Below are 19,132 nucleotides of genomic sequence, written 5' to 3'. Positions count from 1 at the left end.
CTCTAAGCGAGCTATCTTCGGTCCCGACCGATCCACTGGAACCGAAAGATGGCACAGCGAGTGAGGAGACCGAAGAACTCCGTCTGGAATGTCTGTGTCATCTTGGTGGGGATGGATGCGTTGCGCGAGATGAGCTTCGTCATGATGCCGCCAAGGGTCTCGAGAACACGATAGAGGACAGTGATGTCGAGCAAGAGGTTAACCCCAAGACCTACGGAGAGGTGAGCTACGTTCCGTGTTTGAAACCACTATCTTACAGCATCTACGATAGCCTGCACCAACAGTCCGACATCCTCCCCAAACTCCTCGCACGCCGCGCATGGTAGACATGGGCTCTGAAGGGGTCATGTTCGGGGTGGACTCAAGCGATCCCGGTGTTCTATGGTCGTCGCCCCTTACGATACACAAGCGGCGCAAGAAGCAGGCGGCCAGGCGCCAGGAAAGTCTTGCGGCATACCACGCCACGCGCGCGCACACGCACGACGAGCAGCTCCTCGCAGCCGTACAGGCCGAGAAACAATGTGCGCAGCTTGTTGCGCTCGCAGGCCAGGAGGGCCGCGCAAAGTGCTTCCGGGATGTTCTACAAAACCTGGAGCTACATGGTCAGACCTGGGGCGACTTCGTAGAATGGATCTCCATGCCTACCTCAGGTGTTGCCAAGGAGAGATACGACGGGCTTTTCAAGAATCGAGACCGCCAGACCGGGGAGTCTCAAGTCGCGCGCATCCTAGACCTGTGGACCACCAAAAACTCTCAGACTGGCCGCCGGGATGTTCACGGTTGGGCTACAAAGTACCTGGGAAAGGTGGTCAGCGAGGAAGCGAACGCAGTCACCCGAGACGGTGTGCTCATGACCAGGCGGCAGCCAATCACGGGGCAATTTTTCCTCGCCCTCACACTCTCCTCCATCCACCAGAAGATCCGCGAGTTGTGTCCTACAATGACGATTATCTTGCATGCTTTCAGCACCACTCAGCGCCAGCAAAAAGCGAACATCGCTGCCCAGAGTGGCCGAGAGAAAGCGCGAGTAGCAAAGAGAGAGGCTCGCAAAGAAAATGTACGTAGTCAAGAGATGTAGCAAGCTGTCACTTACCCAAATTACTTCATAGCGTATCGGCTTTGCAATGACCAACCTATTGGGAGAACGCAGTGAAAACAATAGCCTTGCGAGACATCTCGTCGGGCTTTACATGTATGTCAGTGGAGCCTCACGTCAGTTAATATCAATCATGTCTAGGATCGGGGTCTCCAGTAGCTATGCTAGTATAGCTGGCAGTCGCAACATTGAGGTTTCTGAGTCCCAAACGAGGAGCGTGGTGGAAGACGACCAGGAGACAGACCAGGACGACCCCGATTGGGAACCGGCGAGCGACCAGGACGACGACAACGACGATGACACTGAGTCAGATAGCGGCCAAGATTTCGAGACGGTCAGCGAGGAAGAAGAGGCCATTCCTCCAGAACAGAACCCAGGCGAAGGGGACAGCAGCAAGGACGAAGGTGGCCAGCATGCAGGATGTGAGAGATGTGGAGAATCTCAAGGCGCGCGAAGCGCGATCGAGGACGCGATCGAGCGCGCTGCACTGGCGCCCACGCGCGCTACAGGCCTCCTCTCGCGCGGTGCTGGTTTGCTCCGACGTATATCAGAATCCTGCCGGCACACTGCTCGGGAACGCGGGGAAAGCTCCCTGCTTGGGCATGTATACGACAATATCAACATGGTTTTCAAAGTGGCCGAACAAATTTTAGGGCGCAAGGACACCCAGGAGAACGGGACATGCGCGACTGTGTTCCCTCTCGACAACGCTGACCCCGAAGACATGAAGGCAGCAGACCTCCTAGCCGCGTTCGATGCAGCAGACCCCCTGGCTATGCGCGACATCTGTCATACCCCTGCTGAGGCCCAGCAATTCCGGAAATCGCTTGAGCACTCCCTCCTCCGTACGATTGTCTACAGCTCTGAACATTTTGCCCCCTTCCGCGCCAAACTCGATGCTTGCCTCCCAGGAACTGATGACCAGATGCGCCTTAGAAGAACTGATACGTACCCTTTGCCTGCGATGAATATTGACGAGTCCAGCACCACCGGAAATGCCGAGGTCCTTGACACGATGTTCACGGAGCTCGAGTATGCGCGTCGCCGACCCATGTTCCCGGGCTATTCAACACTTCTTTTTGGCGACCAGCTATCTATTTCTCGAACGCGCACCATTATAGCTAACCGCGCAGGCCATGAGGATATCAGACGGTCCTACGCCAATATCGTTTTTGGTCCAGGCTTCTTCCACCACCAGATGGCTGTCACGCACGGCATCATCGAAACTCACTTTGGCGACCCTACTGCTGGACATCGCAACCCGGCTTCCCTCTCGTTTTTTAATACTGTCCTAGATCGCAAGCCCATCGTCCCATCTTCCCTTCCACCATACCGAACGTGTCGCGATCTCATCTTCACCAGTCTGTCGGCCTCTGCACTACACTGCCTCGAGCTTGTTTCCGGCTCAGACTCTTTGGAGCAGTACGTCACCAAGCTCTCCTTCAAAAAACTGCGCAGCGATGTTATTACAATATACGACCGCTATATCGCCCCGAGTGTGGTTGCTGACCTCCGAATCGCGCGACAGGACGAGGTTGCAGAGCGCGTCCGCCACCATGCCATGACCACTGTGCCGAACGCAGCTTCCACCCCGCCCTTCGACCCGCTTTCCGAACCCCTGAAAACTGGCGACATGGTATTCGAAAACGCGTGCCTCTTTATGCGCGACGCGTTGGTACTCCGTGAATTCACGGACGCAATCAAGGGCGGGTTTTCTGGGCGGATAATTCGCGCGCTCAAGATCCTCGCGCTTATGTACCGAGGAAGTGGCCGCCTCAAGTACGCCCACGAATGTCTGCACCTCATTCACAACCTGACGTCTGTTTGGCCCAGACCTCTTCGGTGAGTCCCCAGTGCTCTGAATGTCAAATGTGCGCACCTCACACAAACACGTCTACAGAGCTATCATGATCAATAATTGGCTCGTCAACCCCACAGGTAAGCCAGACGCCTGGGTCCCCGTTGATCTTCTGCAAGAACACATGAATTTTTGGATCAAGGTTGGCTTGTTATCGTTCATTGGTGTTAGAACTTACTCACGCGGGCCGCAGGTTATTTATAAAGCGCAGGGAAGCAATGCGTCCTGGGAGTGGTTGCAGATGGTCTCGCCTTGTATCTCCGTCTTTCGCCAACTCGCTCTCCAGATGAACGCCACCCTCGGAGCACGCCTTGGCACCAAGCACCAATCTCCGGACCTTCAAAAGGACTTGGAATTGTTGTCTAACTCGATGCGCGAGAACGGTATCTTCCATGTCGAACCAGGACGCGTTCTCCGCGCTATGACGAGCGCCGAGGTGCCAAACGTGGTTGCCACTGGTCTCAAGCAGCTCCCAGGTCCCCTATTCGAGTACAATAAGATGTTCCATCAATTACAACGCCGCCGTCGTGAGACTCCTCTCGTCACCCCTCCCTCTAGCCCCCACCCCTTGCCTCCATCAACCCCGACCACTGTGGAGTCCTCACCCCTACCAGATTCCGTGCTTCCTGAGGTGAGGATGTGATACACGTCATGAATACTCATTGACATACCTTATAGGCTCAGGTACAGGCTCAAAATCCGACCATTGGGACCGATGCAGACGACGAAGAATATTGGCGCGACTACGATGCCGATGCATATGAGCCGCGTTCTGCCTTTGCCGAAGAGGAGGAGCCATCATTAGATTTAGAGGACTGGTAAATTTATATACATTGCATCTGAACACTACAATTTCCGGAGAGACGATCTTCAAAACCACCGCGCGCGAATTCTCTAGATAGCTTGAACGCGATTTCACTAAGTACGTTCTCTCACGGGGTACCAAATCGGGGTGCCCTGCCAAAAGGGCGCCCAGTTTGACCAGTCGTTAAGGAACGCTGCCTCCTCCTTTTCGATCTCCGCTGATGCGTTCCGTACGACTGGTTCGAGTCTAGGCTCTACGGACGTCCGGACACATCGAGCATTCCTCCATCCGCTCGGCCGATTGGCAATCATGACGGTCTCCACACAAGCTTGTTGAGTGAGTCTTGTGATAATGGACGACTTTCCATAAGGGCCTGTTCGGCAAAGAGTTGGAGTTAGAGTTACCGGCATTTCATGCCCAAATATAGTAATAATATCTCGGTTTTCGATTTCGAGAGAACTCGAGTTACTCGGGCGAGTGCATGCGTTCGGATGCCTCCCAGCAACTCCGGGCGGTTGTTATCAGCTCACGTCGTAATTTGTCTTGAGGCTCTACCCTTTTGGCAGCCTGCTTGATTCTCTCTGTATAGAGTATTGGGATGGCTATAATGACCAGTGTAGAATGTGATCAGACATCTGAGGCCATCCTACTTGGGGGATTAGAGCAGGCTACTACCAAGGCCCGCCCAGCCAAAATAATGACAGTTACTGCTATTATAGCCTGTCTTCGGCGCTCTATATGAGCCCGATGGATTGCTTGGTAAATTTTGACAGCTGCTCTTGTGTAGACCACGGTGAAGCAGGGATGAAGCAGAGCCCATCTGATAAGCCATAGCTATTGGTATACTAGATACATGTACGAGTTCAGGGCGCTTGTCTCCTCCGGATTTCACGGATACTCCGCTCCTGTAACTCTAACTCGCGCAGAAATTCTCGGAAGTGCCGCCACGTGACAAAATGCCGGTGACTCGTAACTCCAACTCTTTGCCGAACAGGCCCTAAGGATTTACGGCTCTACGGACGTCCGTAGATTTCTAGGCGGGGTTTGAAACAGTCTGTGGATCTTGGGCGCTAAACAGGCGGCATGTTCTGCTCATCATCAGCACGTGACTGGAGTGGCTTATGTCATGTCTGTATTTGGCATGCAGTTCGCTTTGTCATGATGGCTCCTTCCTTTCTCGTGGTCACGGCACCGTATGCCGAGGTCTACGGACTGTCTACGGCCTGTTAGAGATTTAGAAAGGGGGGTCGGACCCCCCTCCTAGATTTTGACGTCCGTATCCTAAATTTCATCAGCGGAGTTCAGATCTGGTGTCGGCAACACTGCCCCTTGCCCAAATCGGTCTGTTTAGAGATTTATATATCTACATGTATGCGCGTTCTATGATACGCAAACCTCTATCTGCTAGTATGTGTCGTGCTGTGTCAGTGACAACGTTGAATCATTCCGAGCATGAGCATGAACTTGAAGTGTCGTCATGTCATAGTTGGGCTGCAGGGCATCATCCACCTGGCGCGCTATGACGTGGGAGGGTTGGTCGTCACCACGGAGCGCTTCCCGCCTGCCTCTTTGACCTCCCATTTTCTCCGCCATGCTTCGCCCTTCCACAAGACCAGGAGAATGAGGATGTTAGCAAAGATCATGAGCCCCGCCCACAGAGAATACAGTCCTCCATCACCGATCGCATCCTGTTTGTTCAGAGCATGTGAGGATCCTACTCGAAAATTCTTCACTACGTAGCCGGGAGCGCGCACCTGTAGTGGGACTGCCACCTCAGCTGCGATAAAAGCGGTCGTGCCTCGGAAGCAACTGTTTGACGCTACGGCTGATGAAGATCGTCCGGTGTTTGCGTCAACGATGTATGCTAGGGTGCTTGAGTAGATCGCGCTGGCGACGGAGATCCAGTCAATTGAGGCTCTGTTGAGCGTACCGCGTCCGTCCTAGGTCACTACTCACATCAAGAAGAGACCGGTGAGGAAGAGCAGCACGCAGATGGCGGCGACGTTAACATGGCGCTCGCATACCCAGCCGTAGCCGATAGTAGCCGCCGGAAGGAGAGGCATGAAGATGATGGTGCTCTCCAGACGCATCTGCGTACGCAGGAGGACGTGAATCACGGTGTTGATCGGATCAAGGCAGGTACCAAAAAACAGCGGCATACCTCAGCAGCACTGACACCGCCATTACGGGCCTTCAACTTCCTAAAGACGTAGTCAGAGTAACGCCCTCCGAATATGCTTCCACCAAGACAGCCTATAGAGGAAACCACGCGTGTTTATTATAGGCAGGGCGCATCCGTGGTCAACCCGCACTGCGACTCACCCGCGCCGAAGGACAGTAGGACAAGCCCGATCTTTAGGGCGTTATACCCATACTCGTTTGCAAGCGTCCGTGAGCACGTGTACGCGATGCAATAGCTCAGGCCGAAGATCAGCCCTATATAGCGCGGATCCAAAAAATGACAAAGTTTTGTGCCGGTCAGCAGAGTGATCACGCAGAGGTTAGATTGCGTTCCCAGACTCACCCGAAGCGACCAAAATAACAAGGTTGTTTATCCGCCGGAGCACGTACCACAGCGGCTTCGCCGGGTTCACGTCCGCGATTGTGAGCTTCAGATCGTCCATGTCCGTCGGCACGGCACGGGGAGGCATCTGCTGCTTCTCCAAGTCCCGCTCCCGGGCGAGGGTCTCAATCGCGTCCTTCTTCGCGTCTCCGGGATAAGCACCGGATGGGTTCTCGGGCTTTGGGGTGATGGCGCGAGAAATAGCAGCGACTTGGGTGATGCTGGACGATTCGGAACCCTTCGCAGACATGATAGCGCGGCGGCGCTTGAGGGCAGCCTGGTAGGTGAGGCTGCGTTCGCGCCGATATGTGTCCCTGAAAGGGATGAAGAGGAGGAAACACGCTCCGGTGAATATGGCTATAAACCAGAATGTTGCGCGCCAGCTGAACGCTTGCGTAAGGATGCCGCCGAGGATGGGGCCAAGTGAAGGCCCCAGGAGAGGTGCGCTGTGCGGGCCTGTGGTCAGCGTCGCCGACCTAAGATGAGTCGTGGTGTTAACGAACCTGTAGTATATTCCCATCATGGTTCCACGCTCATGAGGCTCGTAAATATCTGCCAGGGTCGCAGCCCCTAGAGACATGACCGCACTCGACCTGGTTGTGTACAGTCAGAACAAATATAGCTTCCTGGTCAGGGTGATTACCAAGACTCACCCGAGGGCCTGTATGCATCGCATTCCAATGAGGACGTCTATTGTCTTCGACAAAGCTGCGACAATGCACCCGATGGTACACAGCGCGGTCGACACCAGATAGACTTTCTGATGTAAATATCAGTCTCGTGAACAAGCAAGCTAATGTGACTATCATTCGACGTACCTTCCTACCCCAGAACTCACTGAGCGCACTCCATACCAACGGCAATGTGCCCTGAAGAAGGATGAACAGCGATAAACTCCACGCAAGCGCACTGCTGGAGGCATGGAGCTGCTCTTGGACCTGCGACAACGCCGCTACGACACGGACGCCATAGTGAATATAATCGTTTTGCACGCGTCTATACCGCACCTCCAGACGATGTAGTGCTCACGGTTGTACATGGTTCCGCTTAGCCCAGCGACTACGCTCGCCGCGGAAACGGTTGCCAAGACACACCACTGCATAGCTCATGTCAGCGTTCTTGACCTAGTACGACCATATCGTTGCCTCGAGGGGAGAAGCCGGGCGCAGCTCCCCCCGTAGCAAAAAGTGATTTGAGAGGTGCACACCTTGCGCGATCGAGACCATTCTCGAGGATCGTCTACGACCAAGGCATGCTCGATGTCCGCAATCGCTATGGCGGGCGCAGAGTTGGCCTGAGGCTTTTCGTGTGACATAGAGAGTCCAAGGTATGGGCGGACGATACTACAGTGTCGGTGGGTGCGTAAAATGTGCTACGGGGCCCTTCGTTCGGTTCTTCGATGTTTCGGAGTATTTAAGGCCTATAACGGGGGGTCGTCTGATTCTACGACGTGCGCAAACGTACGTATCACATACTTCCGTGCCGGCGTCCCGTGGGTTTTATCTCTGAGCCAGCGGGCAGATGCGCCGTTCGAGTGTCGGGAGGTTTCGGCCGATGCCTTGAGGCTGTAGCTACACATCCCCCACCCGCATTTGTTACGAACCGCGACCCCACACTCGATGCAAACATGCGCAACTCCATGTTTTTATGACGAGAAATAGTCTGGCTCATCGTTCCTGGTTGAAGAAGGGAAGTTTGGACACGAGGGCCTTCAGTTGACTGGCAACGTGCATTTTCGAACCTTGCACTGAAGGGTTGACACGGCTGCGGTGAAGAGATTGCCCCATTAGCCAGTGAGCCGTAGTCTACGGTCATGGGTCCCACATCCTCACCCTAGGCGTCCAGGAGACGTATGGAGGTGAATCTTGCAGGAGTAGACGCGGAGCTCGAGAGGGCGTTCCAGCAGACTGAATGATGACGTCATGTGTATCCTCGCAGTCAGTACTTGCTTTACTACTACTACTACGTACGCCATGTTCCAATTTGAAGCAGAGCGGGTTCATGATGCATTCAACTTCGCAGCTGACAGATCAAAGGCCAGTACTTTGTAAGACCCTGGCATCGGCCAGGGCCGAGTTGGAGAAGGAGTACTCTTAGACGCTGTGCATGCTCCTTGAAGTGGCGAATACAACCGAGTATGTGCAATATGTAACATAGCGTTCTTGAAGCATCAGCAGCTGAGTATAGCGCATGCGAGGGCGGAACGAGGAGGCGGTTGACTGCGCGGCTAGCGCTGGCCCGCCTTCTTGAATAAGCGCTGAGACCCTACGCGCACCGTCATACAGGCTGCAGAACCCCATCCGGCTTGCTCTCTACCCCCATCTCCTCCTGGCATGTCCGACGACGATCCAACTCACCATCAGCAAAACATAAGTCCCTCCACCACAGCCTCCTACGTATACCCCATCCGCTCTCTCCTCTCCGGCATCCAAGCGGCGTCAAATGCAGGGGCTTCTGGTCGGTTAATCATCACCTTCCTTTCCTACTCTCTAATTCTTCACTAGACGAGTCCAGCACCCTCCCAAGCACTCCAACAACGATCCCGGAGGCTCCCCTCGAAGGTGCAGCTACCACACAACTGAGCCGGGGAGTCGGTGGTCGCGGTGCTCAACTACGTGCCGTCTCTTCAGAGTCTTCGTTGAGATCCCATGGTCGGCACAAGCACTCCATTCCCAACTTCCGCGACTTCCCCCCAGACCAAAGTCCGTTCTCTCCCAGGACGTTCTCCACCGCACTTCCCTCTTCTTGCGAACTAGGCTCTGGTCCAGGCGCAGACATCCTCTTCTCCCCGGACCCCACCAGCGAGACCGTCGTCTATCTTCCTGCAGCTGACTCCAGCCTTGATACCGACATTCCTCGGCATCCACCTCATCTTTCCGACGTCGCGGCGGGAGCATTTGCAGGGATCTTTTCGCGGAGTGCCCTAGTACCAGACGCGGCAGCGGAAGACATTGGTATACAGGTGGACTCGCCGGATTGTGCTTATGCCACCCCGGTTGATGATGCAGAGGATAGCGCGGGCTCTGACATCCTCTCTTCCCCTAGCGTGGAGCTGCCTTCCGCTGAGTCCATACCCGGCGGTCACGGGTTCGCGCCTTTTTCGCACTCGGGCATAGTCCATCTCGGGCCAGTTGAGGACAGTATGGATAGGCAGTCAAGCTCGCGGTCTCCCTCGGGTCATATATCCTCTAGTTGCCGGTATAGTGTTGGTCCCGAGTCACACTCTCACTCGCAGTCACTTCCAGCTCGGGGATCTGCTGATGCCCGGCGGCGCTCTATTACTCCTCCAATTGAGGAACGAGATACGGGTTCTCGAGGGCCCTCCGCGCATCTCTCGCAGTCGCGTTCAAACCCATCTTCGTCCTCCCCTACGTCTCGCTCAGGCAGCCGCGTAAGTGACTCCTCTGCGCTGGGCCAACATTTCACGGTGCGGTATCAGCACGTTGAAGACGAGAACGGCCATCATCTCATTGTCGGACGCGAGGGAAGACTAACACGGTGTGAAGATGAGGTAAGTAACGCAACTGCACGCACTCCTCCTATTCAATCGTACTCATACTGGTTAAGCCCATCCGTACGCCGGGTGCCGTGCAAGGCTTTGGTATCTTGATCGCCGTCGAGGAGGACAACGAGACAGGAAACCTCATTGTCCGTCAGGTGTCCGAGGTACGTCAACCTTCGGGTTTCCTTACATCTGCACTCCCGTACTCACGCGCACGCGCAGAACTCAACTGAACTTCTTGGCCTTTCCCCCTCCTACCTCTTCGACTTGGAGTGTCTTTCGCAAACATTTCCGGATCAGCAGGCAGACGTATTATTCGACAATATCCAGTATCTTTCCGACACCTCCCTCAGTTCCGAAGAACAAGCCGAGAACCTTCACGTCTTCATGCTCAGCGGCTTTGGCGAACCCGGCACTGCGTCCTCCGAAACTCTGAGTCTAGATCTACCTGATCCTCAACGACGCCGAACATGGACTTGCTGGTGTGCTGCGCATCGCCCGCAGATGGCCGCTCCCGCGAATACCGCGTCGGATGCGAGTGGTTCGGACAGCGCCCATCAGAACATTATCATCCTCGAGTTTGAGCTTGAACGCGACTTATTTAACCCTCTCTACCCACCGCCTGTCGCCGAAGAAGGCATCATGCGGTCCGGCGTGTCCTCACCTTCCGACCAATCTGGCTCTGCTTCAGCCTCCAATAGCTCGGGAAAGACGCTTGTGTCGCAGAGCTCTAATGGCACTTCAGCTGTTAGAACCCCGGAGCAGTCGACCTCTGTCGATGACAGATTTTCCGGCGAAGACACAGATCGCACTGATAGGAGCTCGCCTCAGTCCGCGCTTTCACCTAGTCCAACGACTCTCAGACAAACGCACAACGTACCCGAGGAGAACGAATGGATGCCAAGCGCTGAGGACGTTCTTGAGAGCACGACTTCCCGTTCAAAACCTCTCCTCGCTCTTGAGCGCCTCCGTCGTATACGACGGCCGGGCCTAGTTGGGGAACTGCTCACACCAGACTCAGGACGTGGTATTGAGAGTGGGAGCGCTACCATGGCGAGCGCGTCGATATCATCCCGGGGCAACTTCCGTCGGCGGCGTGGGACTGGCGCTGTTGGGATGATGGACGTCTTCGCGGTTATGGCTCAGATCAACGAGCAACTCGGCGCTGCACCAGATTTGGACACGTTCTTGAAGGTTATGGTGGGCGTGATGAAGGACTTGACGCAGTTCCACAGAGTCTTGGCGTATCAGTTTGACGAGGCATGGAACGGACAAGTCGTAGCGGAGCTCGTGGACTGGAAGCAGACCCACGACCTGTACCGTGGTCTGCACTTCCCAGCAACTGACATCCCCGCTCAGGTAAAGCCGTTGATTAATTTCTAGTTCGAGTCCATGCTAATTCTCATGTAGGCACGGGAGTTGTACGCGCTGAGTGAGTTTTCTATGCTTCCTACAGATGTGTTGATCTTGATAGACGTATCTTCGATAATCAATATGAACGTCACTGTCAATGTAATTGTGAACGACAGACAAGGTTCGACTGCTGTACGATCGAGAGCTGCCCGCGGCCCGATTAGTTGTGCGACGTAAAGAGGACTTGGATAAGCCCCTCGTATGTCTGCTGTGGAGTTGTGATCAAAGGGAACTGCTCATCCCGATCTCCAGGACATGACGCACTGCTACCTGCGAGCAATGAGCCCCATCCACTTGAAGTGTACGCTGCATTCGCTCTTCACGAGGAGCTCGATCGATGTTGATATTAGCTTGCTACCAATAGATCTGGAGAATATGGGTGTACGAGCGTCCATGTCGGTGGTGAGTGGCAATGGCGGGAACTTATTGCCTTACGGGTTACTCACGCAAGATGGTCATCAACTCTACGCTCTGCCTGCAAACTTGGAACGACCTCTCTCGATGCATAGTCGATCGTCGCGTTTGGTCAACTCTGGGGCCTTGTTGCATGTCATTCCTTTGGCTCCCACGGGATGCGTGTCTCGTTTCCCGTGCGGCAGATGCTCCGTCTGCTCTCGCAAACGATCTCTAGGAATATAGAGCGGTTGAGCTACGCTCAGCGGCTACATACACGGAAGCTGGTGCGTAATTATTGACGGTCTGAGGGTCTAATCTGTTGACTGGTGACGTCATTCGGTGGGATGCAGATCAATACTATGCCTGACGACCGACATCCGGGTGGATACATCGTTTCGAACGCAAACGATCTCCTCAGTTTGTTCGACGCCGATTATGGCGTTTTGGTCATCGGTGAAGGCGCGAAGATTCTGGGACCAAACCAGCACGGCCAAGAGATTCTGATCGTCGCGGAGTATCTGCGACTCAAGCAGTTCAAGTGCGTACAATCCAACAGACCTCCATACATTACCCTAACAAGAAATGCGTCCGATCTCAGCGCCCTTCAAGTTTCGCAGGCGGTGACCATTGACTATCCTGATCTCAAGCTCACCACTGGCCTGGAGATCATCGCTGGTCTGCTATATATCCCGCTGTCAGTAGGTGGCTGCGACTTCATTGCTTTCTTGCGCAAGGGTCAGCCTCGCCAGGTCAAGTGGGCTGGTCGGCCATACAAGCCAGGTGACGGTGAAGGACTCCTGGAGCCCCGAGCGTCGTTCAAGACATGGTCCGAGTCGGTCGCAGGAAGGTGCCGGGCATGGACAGATGAGCATCTTGAGACCGCCGGCGTACTTGCTCTGGTGTATGGGAAGTTCATCGAGGTGTGGAGACAGAAGGAGAGTGCGCTGCAAACGACAAAGCTTACCAACATCCTATTGTCTAATGCGAGCCATGAAGGTGCGTCCATTCGTGGTCATTTGGTGAATCCTGTGTTCACCGCACAAAAAACAGTGCGCACGCCTCTGAACCACATTATCAAGTGAGTCTTGTTGCAAAACCACCGGACAGCCCTTGACTGACTGCGCATGTAGCTACCTCGAGTTGGCGATGAATTCCCCTCTTGACAAGGAGACTATGGAGAATCTCAGCCACTCCCATGCGGCGTCGAAAAGTCTGCTGCTTACGATCAACGACTTGCTCGTAAGCGACCTGCGTCTCATTACTGTGAGGGTAACTGATTTCGTGCTTTCCTTCTTAGGACCTCACGCGCCTCGAGAGTGGTAATGAGACCTCGTTCAATGAGCCCTTCGATTTGCATCTGGCAATTGAAGGCGCCACTCAGCTCTACCGCAATGAGGCCAGCAGACGTGGACTGCGGTTCAACCTCGATCTTCAGAATTGTCCTAGGCAAGTCATCGGCGATAGCAAGAAGATCCGAACCGTGGTTGCAAATCTGACGGCCAATGCCCGTAAGTCTTCTAGTTTACCGAAAAAAATTCCGAGGACTGGCACCTAACGGGCTACGTCTCAAGTTAAATATACGACGCAAGGAGAGATTGCCGTCGTATCGCGTTATTTCGACGAGCCTACCGGCTTACGCAACTCAGGTGACGTCGCTATCGAAATTGTAGTATCGGACACCGGATGTGGAATCCCTACCGAGAAGTTGGAGAGCATATTCCGCGAATTCGAGCAGGTTGAAAGTGCGCCACAGCGTACACATTCGCCTGGTCTCGGTACGACACATCTCTAGTTGGATGATCCTTCCTGTGCTGACTGTGCGACAATAGGCCTTGGGCTTGCGGTCGTTGCTCGCATAGTCGAACAGCTAGGTGGCCAGCTGCGGGTCGACTCGTCTTTCGGCCAAGGCAGTCGTTTCTCTTTCCTACTCCCACTTACGACGGAAATGTCGAGTGGTGGTCGCTTGACGATCTCTTCGCCGCATTCATCCCGCTCATCCTTGTCCTTGGCTCGTTCGAGCAAATCCAGATCGCTCAGGAGTAGCGGCAGAGGTTCAAACATCGACCATCTCGTTCAAGCTCTGTCCGCAAGCCATACGGACGATTTCCCCAAGCTGACAGGATTGCCTCAATCCCAAATAACAAGGCGCGAATCTCCTGCTGGTACACCGAACGATAGCATGGTCGAGATTCTAGGCTCTGCCAACCCTCTGCAGCCTGTGAAGGTAGATGGGTTTGATCTAGATCCCCTCCGTAGACATTTCCACTAACCAAGACGTCACACTCTCTACCTGACCGTCGAGGGCAGAATGACACGGCGCACCTCCCCAAATTGCGGATTCTGGTCGTAGAGGTAGATTCATATCATCAATCCGACGGACATCGCAGTAACAGCGATATGCAGGATAATGACATCAACCGTATGATCCTGGCCAAGCGGCTGTCACTCGATGGACATACAGTTGTGAACACGACAAATGGCCAGGAGGGCCTCGAAGTCGTTGAGGCTGACCGCAATTTTGACTGTGTCCTCATGGATATCCAGTGCGTAGGCCACGGCTTTCCTACTACATTTTTACTAAGCATCATACAGGATGCCCCTCCTCAATGGGTACGAAGCTACCGAACGGATTCGTGCGCTGGAGCAGGATCAGGACCTTATCGACCGCGTCTCTCACAAACTGAACGGCCGGATACCCATCTTCGCTGTATCCGCTTCGCTTTCGGAGACGCAGCGGGACGAGCTATACAAGCTCGGAATCGATGGCTGGATCCTCAAGCCTATCGACTTCAAACGCTTGAGGACCATTCTCCGTGGGGTCGTCGACTCGTTGCAGCGAGAGAAAGATGTTTACCATCCTGGCGCCAACTGGGAGGTCGGCGGCTGGCTTTCACGACCGAGCCCCCAGCCGGCTTCATGACGAACACCGGCTCCATCGAACAAGTACTGCTCGCCGCGCCATTTCCAAAGGCATCATGCCTTCATGCAGGGCCTCTCGCCATCCTTAGACCTATGTCTTCTCCTCGGCTTCCCATACCATACCTCAATTCACGCCTACCACGGCGACCCAAAGGATGGCTATATGCATACTGTAATAAGGACGGACAAGGCACATACACGATAGCCTTCTCGTTCTCTCCGCGTGTGACGTGTCTCCCGCTCTTGTTGGCCATAACTGTAGCCCATACGCGCCCTGCATGTCTCTCTGTATACCTCCGCGGCCTCACATAGCCGTCGCGATGGCATCATCGCCACACTTCGTGTAGTATTACAACCGTCATCGCATCCTCATCCTGGACACTATTTGGTTTCGTGACATTCATCATACGTACCTTGCATTGTGCATACCCTTCTTGTAGCCATAGCCCTCAGCAGTATACACGCCGATCTGTAGGTCATGGCATCGAATTCAGACACGTTCATCTGATGTCCCGCTGCATACACTAAATTCATGAACGCGTATGACCGCCTCGAGTCTGTAGTTCTGATTGCATGTTCAAATCTGTGCCATCGAGATGCATACGCCTCCGAGAAAAGTATCTATGCAGTGCTTTGCCGTCTTCGGATAAGGTACGCGTAGACGGGACGACGGATGACTGCCGACACGCCCCCTGCAGACGTTCATTGCTGCCCACCCGCACGCCCGTCCCCGCTCCCAGCGACATTAGCGACGTCCTGCTCGTAATTCTCGTAGGGAAAAGCCTTTGACTGAGTCGCCCCTTCCGCGTTCCCTTGCATGACATGGATCGGCAATGCGTCCTGTGAATGTTGCGAGGCGAAGCGTCAACGCTCACTGGTGCGCAAGGGTGTCCAAGAGAGACGTCTTGGAAAAGGGGTCAGACATACCAAGGGAGTGCCAGACCTTCGCAGGTTCTCGAGGTGCTCAGGGAGCTCCGAAGGGTTGGCCCCAATCCCCATCACGAGGCCTTTTCCTCCTCGAGACAGGCTTTGGTCGAGCCGGGAAGAGGGCCGTAGGGGCGCCGCGCGCACAGCGGCGAAGAAGCAGAAAATGAGCGTGAGTGCATGAAGATGCTGAGCGATCATGATGGTAGGCTGTGGCGTGTATAGTACTCGTGCTGGGGTGGCGACGGGAGAGATGAAGCCGTCGGCTTCGGCAAGGACGCTCTTTTATGCTCTGTGTTGAGATGTGACGGAGGGCGGTCAGCCACCGCAGACCCGGAGCCGGAACCTTGATCGAGTTGAACCGAGTAGCAACGATCTCTGCCGACTCCAGTCTACCAGCGAGGAGGTGACGATGCTGTGCTAAGTTTGTCTGGCAAATGTGTGATCGCGCCTGCGCCAGAGAGTGGCAGACGATCCACGCACCAGAGGCAGGCCGTGAACAAGCGGCTGACTCCATGCAGGCTCGAGTGGTGAAGAACATGGCATGTGCAAGGACAGTTGGGTCCTGCGAAGTCAATCGGTGAACGTATGAGTCTATCTCATGAGCTTGAAACTGATACTCGTACCTCCGCTGGGCGTGCTTCCAGATTGATTCACCAGGTCCTGCTTGTCCAAGAGCTTAGCGATATCAAGTACGCTGGCACTGTCGGGCGGCATCCCTGTGAATGGCAGCGCCGCCAGCAGAGAGTGCTGAAATCATAGGCTATGTACCGGGCCAACGAAAAACCTAGGCAGGAGACTATAGCTACTTTGACGCATTCATGAGTGTCCAAACAATGGGATCGTGCTGGTGTTTCGAAATCGGAGACGTGAGTCGTCGTCGCCTGTGATACGAAGTGGTGATCAGCGGGCTTGTGCTCAAGAGAACAACACACTCACGAAGGTGAATACACCATACCGGATTGGCTACACTTTTGCCGTTGCGAGGTACGTATGTTCTGTAGAGGTGGCAGGCCGGACGCTAAGAACGGATTGCGTCGGTGCAACCGGACCGCCAGGGCCGCCGGAGAAGCGCCAAACATGTGGCGGATCGCAGACGGGATAGAGATATGACTCCGTTATTCCGGAAGGTGAGTGGTGCAAAGTCTCGTATAGCTGCCATCATGGCTGATCTCTCAAGTTATGCACAGTGGGGAAGTACTCATGCGTCGCGGAGCTCAGTACGCAGGACGCCCGAGTTGTGTGCGGAAACCGCAACGCCAACCGGATTGGACAGGTCGGCATGCCCCGGCTTGCTTTCAGCGACACCACCACCAACTTTGTGTCCGTATCCGGCAGTTACTCGAGTCAGACATCTATGCAGCAGGATTAGGCATCGGGAGATATCAACAGGTCAGCTGGCGCTTCGGACCGCGACAAGATGCTATATTGGACGGCTACTTTGTCGACATCCGAGTCTCAGCCTACCCTAAGACAATCAAATACACGATGTGTTAGCTCATAGCGGATAGTCGAAGCTAGTACGTCTTACCTCACAGTCTTCCTCTCAATCTCGTTTGGTGGAACACTTTGAAACACTTGCGGCTTTCGTTCGCAGCAATCTCGGTCATTCCACCTATGGCGGCCAATGGCCGGACGAGCAAGCATCCGAGCCGTGTTGAACCTGACGACTTGTAGAGCGCACTGACATTATAACATCTGTAAGCGACCATCGCTGCCACCCTCTGATAGCAACGAATCGCCGCTGTCTGCCTTGCGATCGCGGTGCAACTACCATTCATCATACTGGTTGCTTCTGCCGCGCACGCCGTTGCGGAATCCATTTGACGGAGGTGCGTTTCTAGATCGGCGTCTATATTACTGAGGATGCCTCCCCAGCATAGAGCCACTCAAATCTGCTCTCAGGCTTCCTCTGCGCCGGAGCGTGCGGCGTGCCGTTTGCGGGAGATGCAGGTGAAGATCCCTCGTACTTCCATCATTGCCGATGTTTTGTGCACACCTCCTGCGGCCCTTACTATCACTTTGCCAGCTCACCGCATAACACCCGCAATCCCGTGGAAGATCTGCTCGCCCTGAAGCCGCAAATACGCTTGTTCCGATCGGCATCGGAGCTTCTTGGATGGGACTGAATAGACGAACGAATGCATCCACACCATGTTCGTCTTCATATGAGGTCCTATACGCACGTTTGCTAGTTTCACCGCCGCCGAAGCCAAGGATGATGAGCACTATAGGTCCGACACTATGTTTCTTTCACCCCTCCCGTTATGATACAAGAGGTGTGGAACACCTGGGCTCATACCAGACGAAGTAGGCGTAATTCCCGGCTATCCTTGGAGCAACGAATGACGTAAGAACACATTGCTTCCGTAGAACGTACTCGTGGTGACCTTAACAGTTTCAAGTTGTATACAACCGGCACAGATGTTTGCGAGGGGATCTACAATATGCGGACCGGGATAGATGGACCGTTCGATATATATTCAACTTCCAATTTGCTCACCATGGGCCGTGTCAGCGTCTTTTACCAAGTAGGCTCTGTTGTAGAGAAGCATGTTCTGCCGGATCATGATGGCATAGACACCTGCGGTATCCTAGCGCTGCGAGACTTGGAGTACGGCGTAGCGCCACATACTGCGTGCGCTCGGTGAGTCATCTCAAACCGCCGCGGGAAGTGTTGCATGTTCTCAGGGAAACGATCCCGAAAGAGCAAACTCCGTTATTATCTAATACTCACCTACCGGTCATTTGAGCTTCCCTTACCAGATGATATCGTAACGGGGCAGCAGCTAGAACCCTAACTTCTGAGTTAGATCAAGAAGCAGCCTCAAGAATTTGCTATTGCTGGAGAGGTACCCTGTATCCCAACAGAGAGAACACTGAGCTTGGTGACCATGTGGGAGCATAGTTCTTCCCTATCGGACTTGACGCAGCCCGTGCGTTAGAGCTGAGCACACTGCGAATGCAGATGTGCAAGAAGGGCCGGCGGTCGTCCTCCGGACAAGAATGTGGTAAATGCGGCAGTCGCGGCAAATTCGTGGAAGGAGTAGATCGTTCACCGGGCTCTTCGACGCCCGCCGACAGCTCTTTCGACAGATTCTGCCAAACACCGAAGATCGAGTACCACTTTCGGCTACAGCCCCAAAGCATGGGAATAACTGTAAGAGACGCAGTACACCGCCGCGATGTGGCCAGTGTCCGGTCGCCGGTCAGCCTGGCCAGGAGCTGGCATGCGGTCTCACGCGCGTACGTCCGGCAACCTACGAGCTCGCCAGATTCTCACGTAGTGCAATCGCCAAGCCGTCCCCGAGGCCCCGTAGAAAGGGCAGTACAAGAGGTGGCGAGGGGTATACAACATTCAGTCATTGGTTCATCCCTCGAGTCAAGCTCTTGTGGGACCAAGCGACACAGCATGAAGTACTCGGCCTGGCTTGCCTCAGCCGAGATACAATGTCTCGGAGGAGGCCCTTCCCGCCTCTTCGATTAGGGCGGTCTTATCACGCAGCCGCGCCCATGGCCAGGTGATCCCTTCCATCTGCACTGGCATCCTTGCGCCATGAGCCCGAACGTACCATTCTGGAGCTCGAAACCTCAACTTAAGATCTTACATAAACGACAATAGCGTGGGTATCGCGTGACTTCGTCATTAGCTGCTG

General features: G+C 54.5%; 4 protein-coding genes across 4 annotated transcripts; 2 read left to right on the top strand and 2 right to left on the bottom strand.

Moving 5' to 3' along the window:
- Nucleotides 1–568: 568 nt before the first annotated feature.
- On the top strand, nt 569–3,498 carry DICSQDRAFT_41746 (uncharacterized protein; the record flags this gene model as incomplete). The annotated part of the gene is made up of 6 exons (XM_007366184.1): nt 569–1,027; nt 1,110–1,313; nt 1,524–2,558; nt 2,625–2,938; nt 2,997–3,096; nt 3,148–3,498. Coding segments are annotated over 6 exons (2,463 nt in total), but the record flags the coding sequence as incomplete, so codon positions are not given.
- A 1,677-nt stretch (nt 3,499–5,175) lies between these two features.
- On the bottom strand, nt 5,176–7,637 carry DICSQDRAFT_181000 (vacuolar DHA amino acid exporter; the record flags this gene model as incomplete). The annotated part of the gene is made up of 11 exons (XM_007366183.1): nt 5,176–5,447; nt 5,514–5,646; nt 5,716–5,849; nt 5,921–6,012; nt 6,082–6,195; nt 6,284–6,768; nt 6,826–6,915; nt 6,976–7,082; nt 7,141–7,274; nt 7,352–7,418; nt 7,530–7,637. 11 exons carry the CDS (start codon nt 7,635–7,637, stop codon nt 5,277–5,279), a joined length of 1,635 nt encoding a protein of 544 aa, XP_007366245.1. The 3' UTR covers nt 5,176–5,276.
- Nucleotides 7,638–8,825: 1,188 nt separating this feature from the next.
- DICSQDRAFT_106677 (uncharacterized protein) lies at nt 8,826–14,989 on the top strand. The gene is made up of 18 exons (XM_007366182.1): nt 8,826–9,833; nt 9,890–9,988; nt 10,047–11,183; nt 11,235–11,256; nt 11,354–11,436; nt 11,490–11,538; nt 11,602–11,639; nt 11,747–11,917; nt 11,984–12,171; nt 12,232–12,629; nt 12,684–12,711; nt 12,764–12,872; nt 12,931–13,141; nt 13,205–13,408; nt 13,463–13,857; nt 13,941–13,985; nt 14,037–14,176; nt 14,226–14,989. Exons 1-18 carry the CDS (start codon nt 9,465–9,467, stop codon nt 14,551–14,553), a joined length of 4,014 nt encoding a protein of 1,337 aa, XP_007366244.1. The 5' UTR covers nt 8,826–9,464; the 3' UTR covers nt 14,554–14,989.
- Nucleotides 14,990–15,479: 490 nt separating this feature from the next.
- Nucleotides 15,480–16,360, bottom strand: DICSQDRAFT_180998 (uncharacterized protein). The gene is made up of 3 exons (XM_007366181.1): nt 16,103–16,360; nt 15,960–16,041; nt 15,480–15,906 (listed from the first exon to the last, which is right to left on the bottom strand). Exons 2-3 carry the CDS (start codon nt 16,020–16,022, stop codon nt 15,517–15,519), a joined length of 453 nt encoding a protein of 150 aa, XP_007366243.1. The 5' UTR covers nt 16,023–16,041; nt 16,103–16,360; the 3' UTR covers nt 15,480–15,516.
- Between the last annotated feature and the right edge of the window lie 2,772 nt (nt 16,361–19,132).

This window comes from Dichomitus squalens (genome assembly GCF_000275845.1).
Source record: "Dichomitus squalens LYAD-421 SS1 unplaced genomic scaffold DICSQscaffold_16, whole genome shotgun sequence".
Lineage (NCBI taxonomy): Eukaryota > Fungi > Basidiomycota > Agaricomycetes > Polyporales > Polyporaceae > Dichomitus > Dichomitus squalens.
Note: the sequence above shows the minus strand (reverse complement) of the source record. Positions and strands in the feature narration are given on the sequence as shown.